The sequence below is a fragment of the Cherax quadricarinatus genome, chromosome 3 (assembly GCF_038502225.1).
Source record: "Cherax quadricarinatus isolate ZL_2023a chromosome 3, ASM3850222v1, whole genome shotgun sequence".
NCBI classification, from domain to species: domain Eukaryota; kingdom Metazoa; phylum Arthropoda; class Malacostraca; order Decapoda; family Parastacidae; genus Cherax; species Cherax quadricarinatus.
In genome coordinates, this window is record NC_091294.1 from 3,760,108 (window position 1) to 3,787,757 (window position 27,650).

At 40.0% G+C, this 27,650-nt stretch overlaps 1 protein-coding gene across 5 annotated transcripts in view; it reads right to left on the reverse strand.

Annotated features, from left to right (window-relative positions):
• The window catches only part of LOC128706559 (ATP-dependent RNA helicase TDRD9), a 143,178-nt gene extending 124,616 nt beyond the window's left edge, over window positions 1-18,562 (reverse strand). For all 5 annotated transcript variants that reach the window (XM_053801485.1, XM_070093494.1, XM_053801484.1 and 2 more), the window contains exons 1-2: window positions 18,335-18,562; window positions 17,203-17,424 (exon numbers count right to left, since the gene is read on the reverse strand). In XM_053801485.1, coding sequence (XP_053657460.1) covers window positions 17,203-17,424; window positions 18,335-18,496 — 384 coding nt within the window. In that variant the 5' untranslated portion in view covers window positions 18,497-18,562. The remainder of the gene's footprint in view (window positions 1-17,202; window positions 17,425-18,334) is intronic.
• Window positions 18,563-27,650: the final 9,088 nt, after the last annotated feature.

Sequence of the window (27,650 nt, forward strand, 5' to 3'; positions counted from 1 at the left end):
AAACAAAAACTATTAAGTTTGATGGAAAAATTATGAAATTACGCTAAAGTAAAATTTGCTGCGATATTCATGCAATGGTGATTTTGCCCAATTTCACTATTTTAGGCCAATTACATTGTTCCAGTCAACCAAATTCTTAGCTATTTTGCTAGTATGCCTTCTATTTTATTGACTGAGCACAAGAACTGCCCAATCAGCTATTTCAACTACCTAGTAAAGTGATCAGAAATTGGTAATTTGGCCAATTTCACAAAATTCAAAATATTCCAATTTTAAAATAGGGTCCAGTATAAATAATGCAGGCATTTCTGACACTAAAATAACATTTCCTCTGTTTATTAGTTATGTTTCTAGGCTTTACACAAGAATTCCATTTTGATTTTTTATTTGCAATGAAATTCTTATCTACCAAAAAATAGAATACAGGTCTGTTACCACAAATCTGGCAATCAGTTATTCGGTTCCTTCAGTTATTCAGCACTAATTTTGGCTAGCATAATTTCAAATTTCCAGGGTCGCCACACCAACCTGCTGTTACTGTTTGGTGGTGTAGTGCTACTTCCTGCACAAGTCATTCTAATTTCTTTTTCTCCATTTGTTATAACCTGCTTACTTTTAGCCCTAGCCGTGGTTCCAATGAATAAAAGAAATGCTTCTCATTGTGTAAAGCACCTACACAGTACATTGTCCATTAAAGATAAGGTGGCTTTGAAGCCGCTGTCGGCTGCCATGAAGTGGGAAGGAGAAAAAGTACCAAGAAAGGGAGTGAGGGTTTTGGCCAGCCAAGAAGCAAGAGAATAAGATATAAGAATATCGTTCCAGTCACGGTATTGTGCCTTTTTTGTTATTTATGGACCCCGCAGTTAAGCGTCATATTCTCTCCAACTTTTTTAATGTTCTTCCCTCTTTTAAACCCCTCTTTCGATCTTATGAGGCTGCTCTTATTGCTACCAGGCGTCGTAAGAATCAGCTTCGCTTCCTACGTGACTGTCTTGCTGAATAAGTTCTACCCCCTTCCTTCTCCCACTTCCTGGAAACCAACCCACTGGGCACTCCCTTTCCTGATCATGCCCGTCTCCTACTTCAACAGCTCATTATTATTTTATTATTTTATTATCACATTGGCCGATTCCCACCAAGGCAGGGTGGCCCGAAAAAGAAAAACTTTCACCATCATTCACTCCATCACTGTCTTGCCAGAAGGGTGCTTTACACTACAGTTTTTAAACTGCAACATTAACACCCCTCCTTCAGAGTGCAGGCACTGTACTTCCCATCTCCAGGACTCAAGTCCGGCCTGCCGGTTTCCCTGAACCCCTTCATAAATGTTACTTTGCTCACACTCCAACAGCACGTCAAGTATTAAAAACCATTTGTCTCCATTCACTCCTATCAAACACGCTCACGCATGCCTGCTGGAAGTCCAAGCCCCTCGCACACAAAACCTCCTTTACCCCCTCCCTCCAACCTTTCCTAGGCCGACCCCTACCCCGCCTTCCTTCCACTACAGCTCATTCTTTCTACTAAATCACAGGTTGAAGATGCCTTCTTCACTTTCCGTCAACGTCAACGTGCTCTCTTTGCGGCTCTACCACAGGATCTCTGTAACCTTCTCTCTACCATTGCCTTTGACACTGCTCGCCTGAATACACAAATTCATTCTTCCAAACTACAGAATAAACTTCAACGTCTCATCTCAGCTAGCCCTTGGTCTAAATTCTCCCTCACTGACTGTGTTACTAAATTGTCTTCTGTCTCACTCTCTCAGTACGAGCTTGAACTTCTTGGTTTTGGCCTTTCCTTTGCCACTTCGCCTACTCCTCGCGCTGGTATTTCCCTGATTAGCTCTTTTGACTCCTTTCGTCAATCTCGCTCCCGTAATCTTCCTGACTTGTCCACTTTTCGTGGCGCTCTCCTTCCTGCTTTTGTTAGTCTGTTTTCTAATAATCACCACCTTCCACGCCATTACCAACTTGCCCTTTCTTCTCTTAAATCCAACACTAACATTGTCATACTATCTTCTAACAAAGGTAATTCGGTAGTTATCCTTGATCGCGAGGATTACCTCCGTAAAGCTGATGTCTTGCTCTCTGACTCGAGTACCTACACTCCTCTCGTTTCCAACCCTCTTGATCGCATCAAGAGAACTTTCAACAAAAATCTAAGGACTCTCTCCGACCTCTGTCCTCCTGACTTTGACCTTGTTCAACGGTTTCGTGTCATCTGTCCCTCTCTTCCCTATTTCTATGGCCTTCCCAAAACTCATAAACCTGATATTCCTCTTTGTCCTATCATATCCTCTAGAGGTTCTGTCTCTTATTGTCTTGCTTCTTGGCTGGCCAAAACCCTCACTCCCTTTCTTGGTACTTTTTCTCCTGCCCACCTCCGTCACTCTCAAGACTTCATTGAACGGGTTCGCTCTCTCCCAACCTGTAAGATGCTTAGTCTTGACGTTGAGTCCCTCTTCACCAATGTCCCTCTTGATGATGTCCTTGATTTCCTTAGAGAGAAGGCCCATGAAGGGTTTCTTCATCTTCCTATACCTACTGATGTCTTTCTTGATCTTATCCGCCTCTGTGTGGACTCTAACTCCTTTTCCTTCCAAGGGAAATATTATTCTCAAACCTTCGGTGTCACTATGGGCTCTCCTCTCTTTCCTGTCCTTGCTAATCTTTAAATGGAATACTTCGAGACTGTTCTTCTTCCTACCCTCAATGTGCAACCTTCACTCTGGCTCCGCTATGTGGATGACATCTTTGCTCTGTGGCCTCATGACTCCAGTCTCTTCCAACCTTTTCTTGAAGCTCTTAATAATCTTGCCCCTTCCATTAAGTTTAAAGCTGAATGGGAATCTAATTCCTTGCTTCCTTTCCTTGATGTCCATGTCCACCGCTCAGATACAGGTTTTTCCTTTTCCGTTTACCGAAAACCTATGCACAGTGGCATGTACATTCACTACTTTTCCTATCATGCTTCCCCTGTCAAGAAAAGTGTTCTTATCTCCCTCTTTCTCCGTGCCCTCCGCATCTGTGATCCTCAGTTCCTTCCAGCAGAAATTTTCACTCTTCATAATTCCTTTTCCCATCTTGGCTACCCTTTCCATTTCATAGACTCTGCCTTCTCACGTGCTAAATGCAATTTCTTCTCTCTCAAACTCTCTACTCCTGGGAATTCTTCCATCCTCTGCCTTCCCTACATTTCCGGTCTTTCTAATCTCAATTCTCTCCGTCCCTTAGACATCAAGCTTACCTTCCGCCTGACTAACACTCTTCGCACTAATCTCGTTCATACCTCTCCTCCCTCTACAGATGTTCCTGGTGTCTACTCTATTTCTTGCTCCTCCTGTCCTCTTCAATACTTCGGAGAAACTGGTCGATCTCTTTCTGACAGGCTTAGGGAGCACAAAAATAGTATTAGGCTTGCCGACACTAACAATGCTCTTTTTTGTCACATCAGAGATCATAGCCATCCTATTGACTGGTCTTCTGCTAAAACTGTCTTCCCTACTTCCAACTCGAACAGTCGCCGTCTAGTTGAATCCTCTCTAATACACAACTTTCCTTGTATGAACCTTAGCCCTGGCTTCGTCTCTGTAGATGCCTTCCTCTCCCACTATATTATAAAATGCTCCAAACTTCAGAACACCCGTGACTTACCCTGACTCCTCATTTTTTCTTTTTCTTCTTCTCCCTCTTCCCCTTTCCTCTTTCCTTTTCTCCTCTGGGTTGTCTTTCTCTCTTCTGTCTCTTGTTTCTGTTCCTTCTTCATTTATTTCACCACTTCCCCTTTCACGCACCTCTGTGCGCTTGCTCTCCCTCAGTGGGCACCTAGCTCTCTTGCAGTGCTCCCCTTCCTTTGTATTTGACTGGCTCATCCTCCTTATTTCCCACTTCTACCACTACTACTACCTCTTCTACTACTACTACTACTGATGAAATTAAGACACATGTGCGACGTCTGGCTGTCTTTGTTGTGGACGTTTCGCCATCCAGTGGCTGGCTGGATGGCAAAACATCTGCGATAGGGATGCCCGGGTGTTGCACGTATCTTAATTTCATCTTGTTGGTATTATATACTATTCTTGTACTACTACTGCTACTACCACCACCTCTTCCTGCCTATATATAGCCGTCCTGCTCCACTTCTGGTTATTGTGACTTTGTCAATGGTCCAAGTCGGACCGAAATGTCGTTGTAAGCTTCTCTCTTTCATGTGTGGGTTATTTGTGTATCGTTCCAGTCACGGTATTGTGCCTTTTTTTGTTATTTGTTATCTCTGCCTTTGCTCATCTGTCTCTGTCTCTCTGTCTCGGAGAGCCGCTCAAGAACCAATAGGTATTACACACGATGCAGAGCCATCACGTCTGACTTCTATCAAGTGAAAATGCATACTACTTGCCAGTCATGATTATTATACCTTATATCTACAAGCACAGTATCGCACTTTGGATTTTTCTGGGGTGTTATCCTAGGTAAGTTACACGATGTATAATAACTGTATTTATGTGTATCTGTGAGACAGAAACAGAGATGGACAGAGACAGAGATACAGACAGACAGAGACAGCCAATCAGCCACCCACCCACACAGCCAGCCTGCCGAACACGTATTACACATTCCAGAATCGTTTCTTTTTACTTAGGGCATAGGTTACAGGACATTCTGGCAGGATGACATTACCAGTGGTATCAAAATTGAAAGAATGTTGCACACGGGTTATTATTAAGGTTTTTTATATTTCCTCGACCACTTGTGGCCACATCCACCTCAAAGCCTCTAAACTCAGGGTGAACATCACTTTCCTCTTAAAAGGGGAGTGTTAATATGACATGACATCAGGGAATCCCTGGTTTTTGCTGTGCTATTTGCTCTAGCTGGTGGTCAATTGAACTGGTGCTCCCATAAGGTACTAAGTGGTCCCAGACTTTTTTAATACTGTGCACATCAAGTGTTAAGACCCATTCTATACTGACCAGGCATCTCAGGCCAATCATGCCAAATTTGGAGGCAGGAAAATTAAAACACTGATCTACATTTGGAGCACAAGTGGTAACAACACAGATCTACGTTTGGACAGTTAAGGGGTTAAATTCAGGGGCTTGGACAGTAAAAGGGTTAATCATTAATTATTTCCTCCAAAAAGGCTTCCCTGGTTTTTTCTTACAGTAGGGAAGGTTTCATGTTTATAGGTTATGTAACGTGTTTCTTATGAAATTTAGTAAAAAAAAAAAAAAAAAGAAAAAAAATCAGATGGATAATGAAAATGCCTATTCAGTGGACCTCCAAGTTTCTTGAGCCTCGTGCGTTGTGAATTTCGACTTTTGGCAACTTTCTTCATCGAAATATAGCCTCGAGTTTTGTGATTTGCCTCGCGATTCATCCGTACAGAACGCATCCAAGAGGCCACCCAGCAGCTGGGCGTACACAAAGGCTCCCACACACCACCATTCAGAGGGTCAGTGTGGTTATGCTTCTGGGCGAGTGACCATCACCCCATGCGTTCATACAACACATTTCATAATAATCCATTGTTTTTTGTGCTTGAAACTGCTAAATAAGCCACCATGGGCCCAAAGAAAGATCATAGTACCAGCCCTATGGTAAAGAAGGCGAGAAACGATAGAATTAAAGAAAAAGTTTGTAGAAAAATATGAAAGTGGTGGTAGTGGTTGTGATGGTGGTAGAGGGTGGTAGTGATAGTGACAGAGGGTGGTAGTAATGGTGGCAGAGGGTGGTAGTGATGGTGGCAGAGGGTGGTAGTGATGGTGGCAGAGGGTGGTAGTGATGCTGGCAGAGGGTGGTAGTGATGGTGGTAGAGGGTGGTAATGATGGTGGTAGAGGGTGGTAGTGATGGTGGCAGAGGGTGGTAGTGATGGTGGCAGAGGGTGGTAGTGATAGTGACAGAGGGTGGTAGTAATGGTGGCAGAGGGTGGTAGTGATGGTGGCAGAGGGTGGTAGTGATGCTGGCAGAGGGTGGTAGTGATGGTGGTAGAGGGTGGTAATGATGGTGGTAGAGGGTGGTAGTGGTTGTGATGGTGGTACAGGGTGGTAGTGGTTGTGATGGTGGTACAGGGTGGTAGTGGTTGTGATGGTGGTACAGGGTGGTAGTGATGATGGTAGTGGTTGTGATGGCGGTAGAGGGTGGTAGTGATTGTGGTAGAGGGTAGAGCTGCAAGAGTTCTCTTTATGGAAGGGGATTTTCCTTCATGGAATGGGATTCCCCTTCCAAACAATAGCACAACTTCTCCATCCTCTCCCCAACTCCCTGTCTACCATACACCAACAAGAGTCTTCAATAAAAGGAAGTGTGATATTATTGTTTTATACTTTATTTCTAATTCTTTTCTGTATGTAAATCTATATTTAACCCTTTGACTGTTTACGCCATATAAATACGTCTTGGGCACCACTGTTTCTGACGTATCTATATGCATAAATTCTAGCGGCTTCAAATCAAGCAGGAGAAAGCTGGTAGGCCCACATGTGAGAGAATGGGTCTCCATGGTCAGTGTGCACCATATAAAAAAATCGGGGAGCCAGTGGTGCATTGTGGAAATACCATTTCAGTCGTCCTTTTTCAGCATGTCTAGCGGTAAGAAATATGTGACTCCCCAGCAAATCTGGGACTCTTCTCTTCCCAAGTGATGCTCTAACACAGATGGAAGTGTCATTGAAGATCAATTTCATGGTTTTGAGGAGTTTGAGACCAAAAGCAATGGAGGAGGAGGAAGGAAGGAAGGAGGAAGGAAGGAGGAAGGAAGGAGGAGGAAGGAAGGAGGAGGAAGGAGGAAGGAAGGAGGAGTAGGAAGGAGGAGTAGGAAGGAGGAGGGAGGAGGAGGAGGGAGGAGGAGGAGGGAGGCAGAGGAGGAAGGAGGAGGAGGAGGAGGAAGGAGGAGGAGGAAGGAGGAGGAGGAAGGAGGAGGAGGAAGGAGGAGGAGGAGGAGGAAGGAGGAGGAGGAGGAGGAGAAAGGAGGAAGAGGAAGGAGGAGGAGGAGGAGGAGGAGGAGGAGAAAGAAGGAAGGAGGAAGAAGAAGATGTGCCCTTGAAGCATGGAAAACAGTTCACCCATGACAGTGACAGATAAGGGGAGATAACATCTGATAAGAGCTGACGTTTGATGAGCGTAAACAAGGGTGGAGGGAGGGGGCAGCTGATAAGCAAAGGTTAGATGACCATCCACCTCAATTTTTGCTGGTACACAAACATTTGTCTGTCTGCCAAGCTCCCTGTCTATCCATCTAGTTCTCTGTCTCAGAGAGAGCCACAAGACTGTCATCATCACCTTTACTCACATCTTCAAGCTGAGTTTGGCACTTTGGATTTTTTGGGTTATCCTAGGTAATTTACACTATGTATGCTTGTATTTATGTGTACCTGTGAGACAGAAATAGACAGACAGATAGAAAGAGAGAGAGACAGAGAGATAGAATGAGGGATAAAGATAATTAGATAGAATGGAGGGGAAGCAGCATCTGGCCCCATTGGTTTGACAGGCGGGAGGGGGAGTGAGTAATGAGACAATATGTCATTTTGATAGCTGCCGACTCCTGACTCAAAACAATTATAAGCCACACACTGGCACACAAGAAAAGCTTGCTGAATGGAGATAATAGCAGTTATATGAAAGTATCTAGTGACTATATATGTGCATATTTATTATAGAAACCAGAAGCAAGAAGGGAAGGCAGGAATGAAGGAAGGACAGATGAAGGAATGTAGGGAGAGGTAGGAAAGGAATACAGTAGGGCCCCACTTATACGGCTGGTTAGGTTCCAGGCTACCGCCATAAAGCGGAAACAGACGTAAAGTGGAACACCCTTTTTTTCCACTTACAAATGCATACACACACTAGATAATAAGTTTACACTAACATATATTAAGTTAGCAATAGAACCAGGCATCAAAAAACAATAAAAAAGTACAATACACACATAGTGCACTCATTACTTACCTTAAAATATTTATAGTCTTAATCTAGGGTGAGACAAGTAGTATTTATTGTAAGAAATCAAGTGTGGTATGTATGGTAGTCAGCCAGGCTACCATACCAGGCCACCCCACCCACACATACAATTCTATGATATTTAAGCATCCCAGAGCGATAAAATGTATATACAGTTCACTCATTACTTACCTTAAAATATAGGGTGAGATGAGTAGGATTTATTGTAAAAAATCAAGTGTGGTATGTATGGTAGTCAGCTGGGCTACCATACCAGGCCAACCCACCTACACATAATATTCTATTACATTTAAGTATCCCAGAGTGATAAAATGTATATACAGTTCACTCATTACTTACCTTAAAATATTTGTAGTCTTAATGTAGGGTCAGGAGTAAGTAAATGAGATAAAACGAATAAATGAGAGAGAGAAAGAATGAGTGCATGAGAGAGTGCAGGCGCAGAGTTATGTAAACAAACCAGGCGAAGGTAAGTTTTGTAAACAAAGTGTACACGTCTGGTTTGTGTACAAGTTACATTGTGTACAGGTTGTCTCTACATTGATACGGTAGAATAAATAAAGAACACTCCCATTCTCATGTAACACCATTTTGAGAAGAAATGATGCTCTGAGTGAAGGCAATGGAAATAAGTCACTCTGACTTTTTTGGGTTATCCTAGGTTCTCTACACATATGTTGTTATGTATGATAATCTATGTAACTGTATTTGTGTATACCTGAATAAACTTACTTACATACATACGAAAGGAATAATTTTCTACAGTTACCCCCAGTAACACATTTTCTCTTATGTTAGATTAGAGAAAATGTTATTCTTGGCGTCACTTGTACAAGTTATCTGGCTACCACATCTCATATTTATGTTTATTTATTCTATTGTGGGGTGTATTTATCATCTTCTTATGTTATGTATCGTGTTTATTATATAATTTTGAAAAAAATATTATGGATGGATTAATGAAAATGTGTATATTAACGTAATATACAGTGGATCCCCGGTTAACGATATTTTTTCACTCCAGAAGTATGTTCAGGTGCCAGTACTGACCGAATTTGTTCCCATAAGAAATATTGTGAAGTAGATTAGTCCATTTCAGACCCCCAAACATACACGTACAAATGCACTTACATAAATACACTTACATAATTGGTCGCATTCGGAGGTAATCGTTATGCGGGGGTCCACTGTACAACATTTAATGAGACTCGGTGATTATTATTATTATTATTATCATTTCTAATATGGCGTCACTTGTACAAGTTATCTGGCTACCACATCTCATATTTATTTTTTTTTATTTTTTTATTATCACACCGGCCGATTCCCACCAAGGCAGGGTGGCCCGAAAAAGAAAAACTTTCACCATCATTCACTCCATCACTATCTTGCCAGAAGGGTGCTTTACACTACAGTTTTTAAACTGCAACATTAACACCCCTCCTTCAGAGTGCAGGCACTGTACTTCCCATCTCCAGGACTCAAGTCCGGCCTGCCGGTTTCCCTGAATCCCTTCATAAATGTTACTTTGCTCACACTCCAACAGCACGTCAAGTATTAGAAACCATTTGTCTCCATTCACTCCTATCAAACACGCTCACGCATGCCTGCTGGAAGTCCAAGCCCCTCGCACACAAAACCTCCTTTACCCCCTCCCTCCAACCCTTCCTAGGCCGACCCCTACCCCGCCTTCCTTCCACTACAGACTGATACACTCTTGAAGTCATTCTGTTTCGCTCCATTCTCTCTACATGTCCGAACCACCTCAACAACCCTTCCTCAGCCCTCTGGACAACAGTTTTGGTAATCCCGCACCTCCTCCTAACTTCCAAACTACGAATTCTCTGCATTATATTCACACCACACATTGCCCTCAGACATGACATCTCCACTGCCTCCAGCCTTCTCCTCGCTGCAACATTCATCACCCACGCTTCACACCCATATAAGAGCGTTGGTAAAACTATACTCTCATACATTCCCCTCTTTGCCTCCAAGGACAAAGTTCTTTGTCTCCACAGACTCCTAAGTGCACCACTCACTCTTTTTCCCTCATCAATTCTATGATTCACCTCATCTTTCATAGACCCATCCGCTGACACGTCCACTCCCAAATATCTGAATACGTTCACCTCCTCCATACTCTCTCCCTCCAATCTGATATTCAATCTTTCATCACCTAATCTTTTTGTTATCCTCATAACCTTACTCTTTCCTGTATTCACCTTTAATTTTCTTCTTTTGCACACCCTACCAAATTCATCCACCAATCTCTGCAACTTCTCTTCAGAATCTCCCAAGAGCACAGTGTCATCAGCAAAGAGCAGCTGTGACAACTCCCACTTTGTGTGTGATTCTTTATCTTTTAACTCCACGCCTCTTGCCAAGACCCTCGCATTTACTTCTCTTACAACCCCATCTATAAATATATTAAACAACCACGGTGACATCACACATCCTTGTCTAAGGCCTACTTTTACTGGGAAAAAATTTCCCTCTTTCCTACATACTCTAACTTGAGCCTCACTATCCTCGTAAAAACTCTTCACTGCTTTCAGTAACCTACCTCCTACACCATACACTTGCAACATCTGCCACATTGCCCCCCTATCCACCCTGTCATACGCCTTTTCCAAATCCATAAATGCCACAAAGACCTCTTTAGCCTTATCTAAATACTGTTCACTTATATGTTTCACTGTAAACACCTGGTCCACACACCCCCTACCTTTCCTAAAGCCTCCTTGTTCATCTGCTATCGTATTCTCCGTCTTACTCTTAATTCTTTCAATTATAACTCTACCATACACTTTACCAGGTACACTCAACAGACTTATCCCCCTATAATTTTTGCACTCTCTTTTATCCCCTTTGCCTTTATACAAAGGAACTATGCATGCTCTCTGCCAATCCCTAGGTACCTTACCCTCTTCCATACATTTATTAAATAATTGCACCAACCACTCCAAAACTATATCCCCACCTGCTTTTAACATTTCTATCTTTATCCCATCAATCCTGGCTGCCTTACCCCCTTTCATTTTACCTACTGCCTCACGAACTTCCCCCACACTCACAACTGGCTCTTCCTCACTCCTACAAGATGTTTTTCCTCCTTGCCCTATACACGAAATCACAGCTTCCCTATCTTCATCAACATTTAACAATTCCTCAAAATATTCCTTCCATCTTCCCAATACCTCTAACTCTCCATTTAATAACTCTCCTCTCCTATTTTTAACTGACAAATCCATTTGTTCTCTAGGCTTTCTTAACTTGTTAATCTCACTCCAAAACTTTTTCTTATTTTCAACAAAATTTGTTGATAACATCTCACCCACTCTCTCATTTGCTCTCTTTTTACATTGCTTCACCACTCTCTTAACTTCTCTCTTTTTCTCCATATACTCTTCCCTCCTTGCATCACTTCTACTTTGTAAAAACTTCTCATATGCTAACTTTTTCTCCCTTACTACTCTCTTTACATCATCATTCCACCAATCTCTCCTCTTCATATTTATGTTTATTTATTCTATTGTGGGGTGTATTTATCATCTTTTTATGTTATATATCGTGTTTATTATATAATTTTGAAAAAATATCATAGATGGTTTAATGAAAATGTGTATTTAACGTAATATACGACATTTAAATGAGACTCGATGATTATTATTATCATTACTAATATGACGTCTGGAGACATAGGACATTCTTACTGATTTTAATGTGTACCTGCATGCCAGCACAGTATGTAAGTTTATTTAAGTACAGGTATACATAAGTATAATTATCAGAGTATATATAAAATATGAAATAACTTTTAAAAACATTTGAAATTTTGGAGTTTCCAGACAAAATGGAGAGACTTAGTGCTTACTGAGCTCACGAAGAATGTAAACAAACAGGGTGGGGCACGGTGACCGTATTAGAAAGTCAGGTGGGGGGAGCCGTACAGCGAGTTTTGGTCATAATTTGAAATGACCGTATTAGCGAAACGTCGTAAAGTGAAACGCTGTAAAGCAGGGCCCTGCTGTAGAGAAAAGTAGGAAGGAAGGAATGATGACACACGACCATTTACCTAGGATAACTACCTAACACAACTGCCTGCAAATACTTTGAAGAAAACTGCTCAGACGAGGTGTTTTGTCTTTGCACATAAAAAAAAAAGTCCACAAAAATGCACACACACAGGGTTTTATGTGTGAGGAGTGTAAAACACCATTGTGTATGACATCATGTTTCAAAGAGTTCCACAAGCTGCAGAACTTCTAGGAATATGTTCGGTGACTGTACATTGGTATATATATTATAGAACAATAGAAATAAACAATTTCTTGTATTGTTTGTTTTTGTAAACAAGTTTTGCAAACAATATATTGATAATTATGTTTGTGTGCTTATTGTGTTCTATACAATGAGTGTATATATGTACATTGCACCTTACTTTGGTCTCATAGGCCACATAAGTTATGTGAAAAAATAAAATAGTGAAAAAACAAAAAACCTTCAAATACAAGTAAACTAAAGTTTACCGGGTGAGCGGCAGTCACCGCTGTTGCCATACGTGGCTCATTTTCTGCAAACTTAACAACTCTATATCTCGGTAAGTACTGATGGCAAATTTTTTTTTTTTTTTGGACTAAAACACCCAGAAAAATAATCTTAACATTTTCATAAGAAAAAATAAATTTTTTTTTCAAATATTTTGCGACATAGAATGACAGTTTCAGAAAGGGGCCTGCGACAGTCAAAGGGTTAATCTATAAAAAAAAAATCATTTTTGTTAATACTTTTGGGTGCCTGGAACGGATTAATTGGATTTACATTATTTCTTATGGAGAAAATGGTTTCGACATTCGTGAATTCCGACTTTCGGCAGACTCTCTGGAATGGATTAATCACAAAACTCAGGGGGTCCACTGTTTTAACCCTTTCAGGGTCGGCAGGCCCTCTCCTAAACTTGTTCTCAGGGTCGAAAAAAAAAAAATTCTTATGAAATGAGAATCTTTTCCCAATCATGACACAAAAAGTATGAAATTTGATGGAAAACTTACGGAATTATGCTCTCGCGAAGTTAGCGGTCTCGATGATTTTTACACATCAGCGATTTCGCCCACTTTGAGCCCTATTTTCGGCCAATTCCAATGTATCAGTCGACAAAATTCATACCTATTTCACTAGAACTCCATTTTTCTAACAAATGAGGACAAGAAACTACCCATTTACTGATTTCAACTATCAAATAAAGTGATCAGAAATTGGCAATTTGGCCAATTTCACACACATTTCAAAAGATGCTAATTTCCAAATAGGGTCCAGAATAAACAAGACAGACACTCCTGGCATTAAAATAACATTTCCTCTGTTCATTAGTCACATCCCCAGGCCCCTCTTATATTTCTTTTGCTTTCCACTTTGAATTTTTATTCTCACAAAAAATAGAAGATTTACTGTTATGTAGACTACTGCATTAGTGTAGAAATGGTATAAATTATATCAGCGCACTTGTGAAAGAATATTAAACTCACCAGTTGACGTGTATTGGACGCATGGCATGATTTGTTTACTTTTGAACTTTGGCAAAAATTGAACATTTCTGCTACTTTGAACTTAATTTCAAGGTACTTTTCATTGTGAAACCAATCAAAATCATCTCAATTTCCGTAATATGTCTTCCATTCTATAAAATGAGACCAGAAAAACAAGAATACAACCATAAATAGCATGAAAATACACTGCAAAGTCGCTGTTTTATACCAAAAACACAGTCGGAGTTTTTTTTCTTGTTATGAACTGTGTGCTGCAGGAATTTTTTTATACTGTGCACACTGACCACATAGACCCATTCTTTCATATGTAGGCCTACCAGCGTTTTCTCGCTAGATCTGAAGGTGCTAGAATTTATACGTACTAGTACGGCACCAACCCTGGCGTGGAAGCCATACTAGTACGGCACCAACCCTGAAAGGGTTAATGTGCGCCATAGCAATTATTATTATGTATTATTATTATTATTATTATTATTATTATTATTATTATTATATCAAGACTAGTGAGACACTTAGTAACTTTAATGTGTATCTGCATGCTAGAACAGCGTGTAAGTATATTTAGTTACAGGTACACAAATATTTCTTTCTTTCTTTCAACACAACGGCCGTATCCCACCAAGGCAGGGTGGCCCAAAAAGAAAAACAAAAGTTTCTCTTTTAAATTTAGTAATTTATACGGGAGAAGGGGTTACTAGCCCCCTGCTCCTGGCATTTTAGTCGCCTCTTACAACACGCATGGCTTACGGAGGAAGAATTCTGTTCCACTTCCCCATGGAGATAAGAGGAAATAAACAAGAAGAACTAGAAAGAAAATAGAGCAATACCCAGAGAGGCGTGTATATACAGTGGACCCCCGGATAACGATATTTTTTCATTCCAGAAGTATGTTCAGGTGCCAGTACTGACCGAATTTGTTCCCATAAGGAATATTGTGAAGTAGATTAGTCCATTTCAGACCCCCAAACATACACGTACAAACGCACTTACATAAATACACTTACATAACTGGTCGCATTGGGAGGTGATCGTTAAGCGGGGGTCCACTGTACAGTGGACCCCCGCATAGCGACCTTAATCCGTGCAAGAGGGCTGATTGTTATGCGAAATGTTCGGTATGCGAATGAATTTTCCCCATAAGAAATAATGGAAATCAAATTAATCTGTGCAAGACACCCAAAAGTATGAAAAAAAAAATTTTACCACATGAAATATACATTTTCCTACACACAAAGAAAAGGATACATGCACAATAGTAGAGTAGTACATGCACAATATATATTGTGCATGTACTACTCTACTAAATGAAGAATAAATGACACTTACCTTTATTGAAGATGCAGCAATGACTGATGAGACACTGTGTCCTGGGAGTGCCTTTTCCTCCTGAGTACTGTAGGTCCTGTTTGGCATTTTCTTCCAGAACAGGCCTTATCACACTGTGTATGCCACTACGATTCTTAAATCTCTCAAACCAACCTTTGCTGGCTTTAAATTCACCAATATGAGCACTAGTTCCAGGCATTTTTCCCTGTTCACCTGGGTGTTAGTCGACTGGTGTGGGTTGCATCCTGGGAGACAAGATTAAGGACCCCAATGGAAATAAGTTAGACAGTCTTCGATGACACTGACTTTTTTGGGTTTTCCTGGGTGGCAAATCCTCTGGGGTTAATTGTTTCTTGGTATTCTCAATAAGCCACACCAACAACGGTGCTACAGCAGCAGCAGCAGCTGACGGTGGTACAGCAGCAACAGACGATGCTACAGCAGCAGCAGACGATGCTACAGCAGCAGCAGACGATGCTACAGCAGCAACAGACGATGCTACAGCAGCAGCAGACGATGCTACAGCAGCAGCAGACGATGCTACAGCAGCAGCAGACGATGCTACAGCAGCAGCAGACGATGCTACAGCAGCAGCAGACGATGCTACAACAGCAGCAGACGATGCTACAGCAGCAGCAGACGATGCTACAGCAGCAGCAGACGATGCTACAGCAGCAGCAGCAGCTGACGGTGGTACAACAGCAGCAGCAGCTGACAGTGCAGCAGCAGCTGACGGTGGTACAGCAGCAGCTGTACCACCAATAGTAGCGATGGTTGATTGGGGTTTATTATACAACCTGGCCAGCTCGGAGACACGCACTCCACTTTCATACTTATCAATGATCTTTTTCTTCATCTGTATAGTAATTCTCACCCTTATTGCTGTAGGGTTGGCACTAGAAGCTTTCTTGGGGGCCATGGTCACTTATTTTCCAGAAAAAATCACCAAAAACACTGTAATAATACGAAATGTTCCGATTGTATGCTTGGATGTTACCGCAGAGGCTGGCTGGTAAACAATGCCACCGGCGGAACTTGTGAGCGTGGCTCAGGCCGCACATTGGACGCATCTCGGACGAAGGGCGGTGAGTGGGTTTTTGGGTGGTATGCGAGGCAAAATTTTTGCGAAAAAAGCGAGCGGTATGCGGATTGTACGGTATGCAATGCGTGCGGTATGCGGGGGTCCACTGTATATGCTTGTACATGTATGTGTAGTGTGATCTAAGTGCAAGTAGAAGTAGCAAGACATACCTGAAATCTTGCATGTTTATGAGACAGACAAAAGACACACGCAATCCTACCATCAAGTAAAACAATTACAGGGTTTCATTGTACACTCACTTGGCAGAACGGTAGTGCCTCCCTGGGTGGTTGCTGTTTACCAACCTACTACCTAGTACACACAAATATAATTATCAGAATATCAAATGTGTAATAACTTTAAAACACTTGAAATTTTGGAAAGTTCCCAGACATAATGGAGATGCAGAACTCGTGGATGATGAAAACAAACAGTAGCGTGCAGTGACTGTATTAGCGATTCGTGTGGTTTGGGGGGGGGCGTATAAAGAGTCTTGTTTATAATTTTAAATGTCCATATTGGCGAAATGCCATAAAGCGTGGCCTTACTGTACTTAAAGTAGAAGACTGTTGGGAAACACATGGGGATTCACAAGGCATTTACTAGCCCTCTTCCTAAGCTCTGCCATGTCAGTAAGCAATGTTAGTGATCATTTATATGGAGCACAAATAGCTGTCAATAATACTCACTGTCTCACAATACTTAATCACTAGATACCACCACTATTTCAGCAACATGGACCAAACGAGCTTTTCCTTTCATGTGACCTATGAGCCTTACTAGAGGCACAGTTTGTCTATCACTGTCCTCTAGCTTGGAGGAATAAGTACATACTACATATTCAACTACTGTTCACAATAGCATAAAGTCTTTCTATGAAAGTTAAATGCAGATGACTGGTACTAATAGCAGGCACAACTGTCACAGACATCCAAGGAGCCTTTCATTTTTCACTCTGACACAGGTGTATCAAAGAGAAAAATGAAAGGATAACTTGTACAAGTCTATGAACAGGTTATAATTTTTTAACTTCTTTGAAGGAACATATCATAAAACATTTCTGAGAGTATTAAGACAGAAATCAGTGGTACTGTTAGTTGCATTGGATTTGGAGACACCAGAATCAAATATACAATATTTTATCACCTATAAGTTATCAGATGATTAATAATTTAAAAGAGCAGGAAAATGCAAACGAGAAAAAACTATATTCCTTGTTACAAAAATCACAAACCAAAAATTATGATACATGTATCAGTATTTGCTTCTGAACAAAAATCTTACCTGATAACCAACTAACTTTCCCAGCTGCCAACCACGTTCTTTACATACTCGACTAGCCAAGGAAATGGCTGCTATCCTGCGAGGCTGTGTAACCACAATATTGCAATGGCGATTTTTCTCCACAGCTTCATCAAGAATGAACTGAGGGACTTGTGTTGACTTTCCACTCCCAGTTTCTCCCTTAATTACCACAACCCGATTCTGAGCAATTTTTGCTAGGATCTAGAACAGGAAGAAATATTACACAAAAGTTAACTTTTTATTTACTTCTAGTAAAATAAGTTACATAATAGTAAAAAACTTAATGCACCTTGCAGAAACAAGCAAAAGTACATAAAAAGAAATATTGTAGCTAGCAGAATTCAAACCCACGTTGGACGCTGTCCACTAGTGTTGCTTAGCTCTCAACATGACTCTTTAAACCACTCTGCTACAGATGCCTCAATGTTAGGTAGCCTGACTAACAGCCATGTTTCTTCCTAATGCCAAGCACATCAGTGTCCCTCAAGCACTGTCTCCAGCTATTTCAATCTCCTCCTGTATGTTCTGGCCTCACGAGCAATACCAAAATGCACTTTGTATATATACTTTCATTTGTTTCGGCAAAGAAATATTGCAGCCTGCAGTCAAGCAGGCTACCTAACATTATGAGGTGTCTGTAGCCGAGTGGTTTAAGGCATCATGTTGGAAACTAAGCCACACTCGTGGACAGTGTCTAATGCAGGTTCAAATCCTGCTGGCTGCGATATTTCTTTGCACATTAGTAATAAAGTGAACTAAGAAATATTGCACAAATGTGGAGTATGTGCTAGTGAATTACACTAACAGTTACAGTGGACATTTTTGGAATACCTGGAGATCAAGGCAGTTAGATGCCATTTGTGGGGAAAATTTGACAATGAATAGAAGCATGGACCTTGCTTGACAATGAGAAATAATGGGGGCACAAACAATGTTTGACAACAGTCCATTGTTACTAAGGATCTATTTACTTCAAATCAAACAAATGTTGAGGATATACATATATGGGATAACAGGTCTCTTTATGCTTGATCTATCTTCTCAAAAGACAAGAAATACAGACAAAATAGAAAGAGCAACATTTCTTTCATACTGTGTCCAAGTTACTTGCCTCTTTCTGAACATCAAAAATTGGAAGTGCTAACTCTTGGTCTTTTGTACTGAAGTCATAATGCAAGTAAACTTGTGTCTTGTGTGCATCCTCATCAATGTCACGGTCATCGTCATCACCATCAGAGTCTGTTCTTGAATCTGTATTTTCCTCTAAAGACATTACCCATGGACACTTTTTTCTGCCAGTGGTGTGGTCTGCATTCTTTATTATCTGATAAAAATCAAATACATGCAATTATTATATTTAACCCTTACAGTGTCGAGACCACTGATCCTTAACTCACTATTGAAAAATTAAAAAATATATATAAAAAAAAAAAAAATTCTTAAGAAATGATAGAGAATCTTTTCCCAATGGTAATGACACCAAATGTACAAAATTTGATGGAAAACTTACAAAATTACACTTTCGCAAAGTTAGCGATCTATTTTCAGCCAATTCCATTGTTCAATTTCACTAAAATCACACCTATTTCTTTAAACTCTGTTTGTTCTATCACCCGAGTACAAGAAACCGCCCATTTACCAATTTCAACTACCCACTAAAGTGGTCAGAAATTGGCAATTTGGCCAATATAACACAAATTTCTAAAGATTTCAATTTCAAAATAGGGTCCAGAATAAACAAGGCAGACATTCCTGGCACTAAAATAACATTTTCTCTGTTCATTAGTCACATCTCCAAGCCCCTCGTATATTACTCTTGCTTTCCATTTTGAATTTTCATTCTCGCAATAGAAGATTTACTGTTATGCATTACTGTAACAATTGTATAAATAATGTCAACCCATTTGTGACTGTGTATTAGACTGGCCAGTTGGACACATAATGGAAGGTGACATTAATTTTTTACTCTTGAACATCTGAAAAACTCGAACATTTCTGCTACTTTGAGCTTAATTTCAAGGTACTTTTAATTGTGAAACCAATCAAAATCATCTCCATTTCTGTAATGTATCTTCCATTCTATTAACCCTTTCAGGGTCCGTCCCGTAGATCTATGGCTTTACGATCAGGGTCCAAACCGTAGATCTACGCCAAAATTCTAGCGCCGTCAAATTTAGTGCGAGAAGGCTGGTAGGCCTACATCTGAGAGAATGGGTCTGGGTGGTCAGTGTGCACACCATAGAAAAAATCTGGACGCCCGCATGGCATTGTGGGAACCCCGGCAAAGTAGCTTTGTTCATCATGCCTGGCGGCAAGGAAGGTCTCACTCCCACTCACTCTCCTGGCAAATTCTGACTCTCCTCTTCACAACTTACTGTTCTAAGACTGATGGAAGTGGAGCTGAAGACGAATTCTATGGTTTTGAACCATATGGTACCATTGTGCCATATGGTACAACGGTACCATATAGTACAATGGTGCCATGTCATACATTGGTATCCTATGGTACAATGGTATCATATGGTAGAGTGGTACCATATGGTACAATGTACCATATAACACATTGTACCATATGGTACATTATACCATATGGTACAGGGTACAGGGACCCTAATGGAAATAAGTCTGACTTTTTTGGGTTATCCTAGGTTCTCCAAACATATGCTGCTAAGTATGATATTCTATGTAACTTTATTTGTGTATAACTAAACAAACTTACTTATGATGCCACATGCACTTGAATAAGTTTATTCAGGTGTACAGAAATGCAATTACATATAGATTATCATACATAGCAGTATACGTATAAAATCCTAGGATAACCTAAAAAGGCCAGGGTGACTTATTTCCATAGTTATCCCTGTATCTGTACCATATGGTGTCCTGTGCTGTGTGGTACCCTGTACCATATGGTACCCTGCACCATATGTTATCCTGTACTGCATGGTACTGTAACATATGATACCGTGTACCATATGGTCAATAGGTGTTGGTGGCATGAGGCACCAGCCAAGACTGAGTGAGTGGCGACACAAGCTAGCTACTGACTCCCCAGTTTCGGAGACAAAGTGCTTTGTCATCCACCTCAAGGAACATGTAAAGTTCCTGTACACTTGTAAATATATAATAGAACATTACTAATATACAACATTTTTGCATATTTTTTGTTGTAAACAACTATTGTAAACAAAATAATGAAAATATTAGTGTGTTTATTGTGTTGAATACAACATCACCATATGGTACAATGAAGCATATGGTATCATTGTACTGTATGGTACAATGTACCATATGGTACCATTACATCATATGGTACCATAAGGTACCATTGTACCAAATGGTGCCATTGTATCATATGGTACCATTGTATCATGTGCCATTGTACCATATGGTACCATTGTATCATATGGTGCCATTGTACCATATGGTACAATTGCACCCTTTGGCACCATTGTACCACATGGTACTATATGGTACCATTGTATTCAACAAAATAACCGCACTAATATTTTCATCATTTATTTATTTATTTATTTATTTAAAAATTTGAGCACACATACAGAGGTACAACAAATACAGGTAAGAGCAGTATGCCAAAGCCACTTATACTATGCATAGCATTTACAATAAACTTGTAAACAAGTTTTGTAAGCAATATAATGATAAACAAATTAGTGCAGTTATTGTGTGGAATACAATGAGTGTACACTAATACAATATACATTATACTGGTCTCACAGGCCACAAATGTTATTAGAAAAAGAAAAAAATAGACAAGAAAAGAAAAAAGTATAAAAAAACGTAAAATAAAAAAATGGGATTTTGCGGAAGTCACTGATGTTGCCGCCACCCGGTCATTTTGGGTCAACTTCCCGCCGCTGTATCTCGGTAAGTACTGATCAGAAAAAAAAAAATTGTCTTATTACCTTCACAAAAATATACTCTTTAATTCTGTAAGAAAAAATTTTTTTCTTTTTCAAAATTTCTTGGATATTGGGGCACCACTTCAGATTTTGGCCTTGGACCCTGAAGGAGTTAAATGAGATCAAGAAAATGAAAATACAACCATAAATACAGATCCTCCATCACAAATCCGGCATCATTGGGACATGTAGTGTGACGGATTACTGAGTTTGCTGGATTACAGAGTGATTAGGTTAGAATACATCTAATAAAATTAACCAACTTGACTTAAGCAGTTCATTGAACATCGGCAAAAATCGAACATTCCCGCTATTTGAGCTCAATTTCAAGGTACTTTTCATCATGAAAGCAATCAAAATCATGTCTATTTCTGTAATATATCTTCCATTCTATCATATGAGACCAAAAAACCATACGACAACTATAAAAACCATACAAAAATATACTGCAAAGAGGCGGCTAATGGCTGAGAAGTGAACTCCCTTATTTATCATCCGTCTTTTTTATTTTTGGTGTACATTAAGAAGCATCTTTCCATCATACACTGCCCAAGTTTCAATGAGAAAGCCCAACAAACAACTGAGAAATAAACAACATTTACCAAAAATCATGGCAAGCCCAAGCCAGGTACTGGAAATAAGTCACTTTGTCTGACTTTTTTGGGTTATCCTAGGTTCTCTATACATATGCTATTATGTATGATAATCTATGTAACTGTATTTGTGTATAGTACCTGAATAAACTTATTTACTTCTAGTCTGTCAACTGCGTACAAGAAACCGCCCATTCACCTATTTCAACTACCCAATAAAGTGGTCAGAAAATGGCAATTTGGCCAATTTCACAGATGCCAATTTTAAAATTAGGTCCAGAATAGACCATGCAGACATTCCTGGCACTAAAATAACATTTTCTCTGTTCATTAATCACGGCTACAGGCCCCTCTTATATTACTCTTGCTTACCATATGGAATTTTTATTCACACAAAAAAAATAGAAGATTTACTGTTATGCAGACTACTGCATTATTGTCATAATTGTACAAATAATGTCAACCCATTCTTGACTATGTATTAAAATTTGGACTGGTAGGAGGACAGGTATTGGACGGTGACATCATTTGTTTACTCTTGAGCATCACTAAAGAATAGAACTTTTCTGCTACTGTGAGCTCAATTTCAAGGTACTTTTTGTCATGAAAGCAATCAAAATCATATCTATTTCTGTAATATATCTTCCATTCTATCAAATGAGACTGAAAAAAACAAGAATATAACCATAGAAAACATACAAAAATATACTGCTAACCGGTCACTAATTTATGGTCTGATTTCTTTCATTTTTGGTGTATGTTCAAAATTCAAATTCAAAGTTTATTCTCTATAAGGATTACAATGCTGAGTTTACAGAATTTGGTTATTGTGTGGTTTACATGAGTAAAATAATAATTACAGAGTGTACCAGTAGAACCCCTAGCATGGCTAGGCATTTCGGGCACACTTAAATTAAATCTTAAGTTTAAAATATTACAAAATTATGAGGTAAGTTGGTATTATGGCTAAGTGACTAACTACTAGTTTGTGAGTTTAGCAATGTGAATGCTTTTGTTTTGGCACTATACATAGTTTCAGTATTGGAGTATCACAGGCCAACTTATGACTAGTTAAGATTCATTATTTGAGATTGAGATTGATATTTCTGTTTATGGTCAAATGGGTGAGTGAGTGTAAGTGTTAACCACCAGGTGGTATTCGCATAATTAGTTGACAGGGTGTATCAGGGAGATAATATGTTTTCTGATGGTAGTTTTGAAGGTGATGAATGTGTATGCAGTTTTAGAATTTTCAGGTAGGGTGTTCCAGATTTTAGGGCCTTTGACATACATTGAATTTTTGTAAAGGTTTAGTCGGACACGGGGAATGTCATAGAGATGTTTGTGTCTGGTGTTGTGTCTGTGGGTTCTGTCACAACTATCAAGAAAACATTTTAGGTCAAGGTTAATATTGGAATTTAAGGTCCTGTAGATGTAGATTGCACAGTAGTAAGTGTGGATGTACTGAACAGGGATTAAGTTTAGATCTATGAAGAGTGGGGGTGTGTGTTGCCAGGGATGGGATTTAGTGATTATTCTTACTGCGGCTTTTTGTTGGGTTATTATTGGGTTTAGGTGTGTTGCTGCAGTTGAACCCCAAGCACAGATAGCATAGGTGAGGTATGGATATATAAGTGAATGGTATAGTGTGAGAAGGGCAGTTTGCGGCACGTAGTATCGTATCTTGGAGAGGATCCCAACCGTTATGGATACTTTTTTGGTTATGTGTTGGATATGGGTGCTGAAGTTCAGGTTGTTGTCGAGGTATAGGCCTAGGAATTTGCCCTCATTATGCCTGGCAATTAGAGTGTTGTCAATCTTAATGTTAATTTGCGCATCTCCTGCTCTGCCACCAAACATAATGTAGTAGGTTTTGTCAGTGTTAAGCGTAAGTTTATTGGCTGTCATCCAAGTCGATATTTTGATCAGCTCCTCATTAACAATGGTGTTGAGGGTGGCAAGATTAGGTTGAGAGATGACACAAGTCGTTTCGTCAGCAAAGAGAATGGGGTTCAGGTGTTGAGATACGTTTGGAAGATCATTGATGTATATGAGGAAGAGCAGGGGTCCAAGGACACTTCCCTGCGGAACTCCAGTATCAAGTGGCTGTGTTGTTGATGCTGTGTCTTTAATGGTGACATACTGATACCTATTAGTAAAGTAAGATTTGAAATATGCAAGCGCATGGCCTCTTATACCATAATGGTCAAGTTTGTGGAGTAGGATGCCGTGGTCTACTGTGTCAAAAGCTTTTCTTAGGTCAATAAAAATTCCCAGTGGATATTCCTCATTTTCCAATGCTGTGTAAAGCAGATTTAGCATTTTTATGATTGCATCGTTAGTGCTTTTATTTTTCCTGAATCCAAATTGGCAGGGGTTGAGTATGGTTTGTGCCGTTATAAATGAATATAGTCTCCTGTGCACGAGTTTCTCAAAGATTTTGGATAGCAATGGTAAGTTTGATATTGGCCTATAGTTGTTTAAATCTGTAGGGTCACCACCTTTATGTATTGGTGTAACCCTTGCCGTCTTGAGTAGTTTCGGGAAGGTGCTGGTTTCTAGTGAGAGAGTGAGAGAGTGAGAGAGTGAGAGAGTGAGAGAGAGAGAGAGAGAGAGAGTGAGAGAGAGAGAGTGAGAGAGAGAGAGAGAGAGAGAGAGAGAGAGAGAGAGAGAGAGAGAGAGAGAGTGAGAGTGAGAGTGAGAGTGAGAGTGAGAGTGAGAGTGAGAGTGAGAGTGAGAGTGAGAGTGAGTGTGAGTGTGAGTGTGTGTGTGTGTGTGTGTGTGTGTGTGTGTGTGTGTGTGTGTGTGTGTGTGTGTGTGTGTGTGTGTGTGTGTGTGTGTGTGTGTGTGTGTGTGTGTGTGTGTGTGTGTGTGTGTCGTGTGTGACTCAACAATCAATATTTGCACCAATAACTCATTACAATTGTGACCGGGTGTGGAAGTGTGAATTGCTCATTACTCTATAATTTGTTCATGATTGTAGCCAAAGTATAAACGTAAGTAACCATTCTACAGAATTCATTACCTTTGTAACTTGTGAGCTCATTACCTTTGTACCTAGTTCAGCTATCAAAACTTTGGGGGCCCAGTCCCTGGACCCATTACGTACCTCTGTAATCTGTAAATACCTTTGTAACTTGTCATGATTGTGACCAGACTTACCTGGAGTTCATTACCTTTGTAAATTGTGAGTTCATTACCTTTGTAAATTGTGAGTTCATTACCTCTGTAACTTGCTCAGCTATCAAAACTTTGGAGTCCAGTCCCTGGACCAATTATGTACCTCTGTAATCTTTTGACTACCGCCCACAGGATGGGTATGGGGTGCATAATAAACATATTAAACTAACTTTCTAGTGACTTGTTAAAAAGTAATGAGATAGCATGCGAGAGGACATGGACCGCTCTCTCGTACAATAATGGTGGGACATGAGACAGATTCCCTGAGTTATTTTTAAGTGACTTTATAATCTCGGTGACTTCCGTGGGCACAGTTGAAGCAAGATAGAAGGAATTTGGGAAATTCCCATCTAGGTAGTCCCCGGCATGGGCATTGGTACGTGGGATTTTATTGGCGAGATTAGAACCTATGGTTGAGAAGAAGTCGTTTATCTTGTTAGCTGTGTCAGTGGGATGCAGTGGTGTTTCATTAGGTTTAGTTAGGACAATATTCTTGTTTTTTTTCAGTTTGTGGGTCCCTAGAATCTGAGTGTGTGTTTTCCAGGTCTTTTTTATATCTCCTCTTGTGTCAGTGAATCTACTGGAGTAGTATAGTTGTTTGGCTTTCTTTATTACTTTGGTGAGGACTGATGAATAGTGTTTAAGAATATCTTTGTGTATTAAGCCCTGTCTACATTGCTTTTCATATTGGTGTTTCTTATCAATGGATTTCAGAATGGTGCTGGTTAGCCATGGGCAACCAAGCCGTTTGTTTGTGATTTGTTTCGTTTTTATAGGACAATGTTTGTTGTATAGTCTAAGTAATTTGTTAAGAAAAATGTCTGTCCAGTCATCAATACCATTGGCCTTGGAGAATTCTGTAGGCCAGTCAACAGTCTCTAGGTCAGCTGTGAACTTCCTTATTGAGGCCTCATCATGGAGTCTAAATGAAACTTTGTTGTATTCAAGTGGTGGTTTACTAATGTTTGTCAAGAGGAAGGTAGGGTAGTGGTCTGTAGTGCTATCTGTGATTATCCCTGATTTAAGGGGGCTAGTATATTGGTCCATATGTGGTCTATTATGGTTGCACTTGTTTCAGTGAGCCTGGTTGGTTTAGTTATTGTTGGTATGAGAAGTGTGTTGTTCATATTGTTGATGAAATTGGTTACAGTCTGATCATCTAGTAGGCCAAGGTTGATGTTGAAGTCTCCAGCTAAGAGGTGGTGCTTATTCATTTGTCTGTTTGTTATTAGTGCCTTTAATTTCTCACTGAAATTTGGGATGTTTGTGTGGGGTATCCGGTAAATGGCACCGATTGTTATAGGCGTCTTAAGAAGTATCTTTCCATCATACATTGCCCAAGTTTCAATAAGATAACCCAAAAAACAAATGAGAAAATAATAATAATAATAATAATAATAATAATAATAATAATAATAATTTACTACACGCACATGTACATGGGATACAGGCCTAGCTGACATCAGTGACATACTACTACATAGAAAGCCACTTGTTATGCAGAGTATTTCAAGAAAATTAGGTCAGCGTCCCAGAGTAACACCCACACTAGTCGACTAACACCCAGGTACCCATTTACTGATGGATGAATGTAGACAACAGGTGTAAAGAAACACACCCAATGTTTCTACCCTGGCTGGGAATCGAATATTTACCAAAAAATCATACATGACTAACCCAAGCCAGGTACTAGAAATAAGCCACGTCTGACTTTTTTGGGTTATCCTAGGTTCTCTACACATATGCTGCTATGTGTGGTAATCTATATAGAGAAAATAGCTTTTTTGTTTCAGGTTTATGGTGCAGTACGAGTGTATATCATAGTTAGCCCTATGCTATACTCCATTTTCTCTAATATAAACCCCCAAGACAGGGATAGGAGAATGGTACTTGTATCCCATATCCTCTTCATACCTCTGTCGAATTGCTCGGTATTATGCCAAATATTATTCATTCTGGAGTATTTAATATGTTTTATGTTATTTATATTGTTTATTATGTCATATTAGATCAACTGTGATAAGCAATAAGCTGTAGTGTTGACATTAGTGTAATAATAAAGCATATTCTCCTGCATCACGAGACTGAGCTCATAGCAACCGACAATGGCTTCAAAGCCACCTTATCTTGAATGGACAATGTACTGTGTAGGTGCTTTACACAACGAAAAGCATTTCTTTTATTCACTGGAACCATAGCTAGGGCTAAAAGTAAGCAGGTTATAACAATAAATGGAGAAAAGGAAATTAAAATGACTTATGCACCAAGTAGCGCCACCAAACAGTACCATTACGTGTTATTACGATTTCGTGAGTCAGTACCAGTAGGTTGGTGTGGCGACCCTGGAAATTTGAAATTATGCCACCCGAAATTAGTGCCGAATAACTGAAGGAACCGAATAACTGATTGCCGGATTTGTGATGGCGGACCTGTACCATACAAAAATACACTGCAAAGTCGATGTTGTAACCCCTTTAACTGCCCAAACGTAGATCTATGTTCTTACTGCCAGAGCTCCAAACGTAGACCTACATTTCATTTTTCCTGCCTCCAAATTTGGCACAGTTGGCCTGAGATGCCTGGTCAGCATAGAATGGGTCTTAACACTCGGTGTGTGCAGTATTAAAAAAATCTGAGACCACTTAGTACCTTGTGGGAGCACCAGTTCAATTGAGCGCCAGCTAGAGCAAACAGCGCAGCAAACACCAAGGATTCACTGATGTCATGTCGT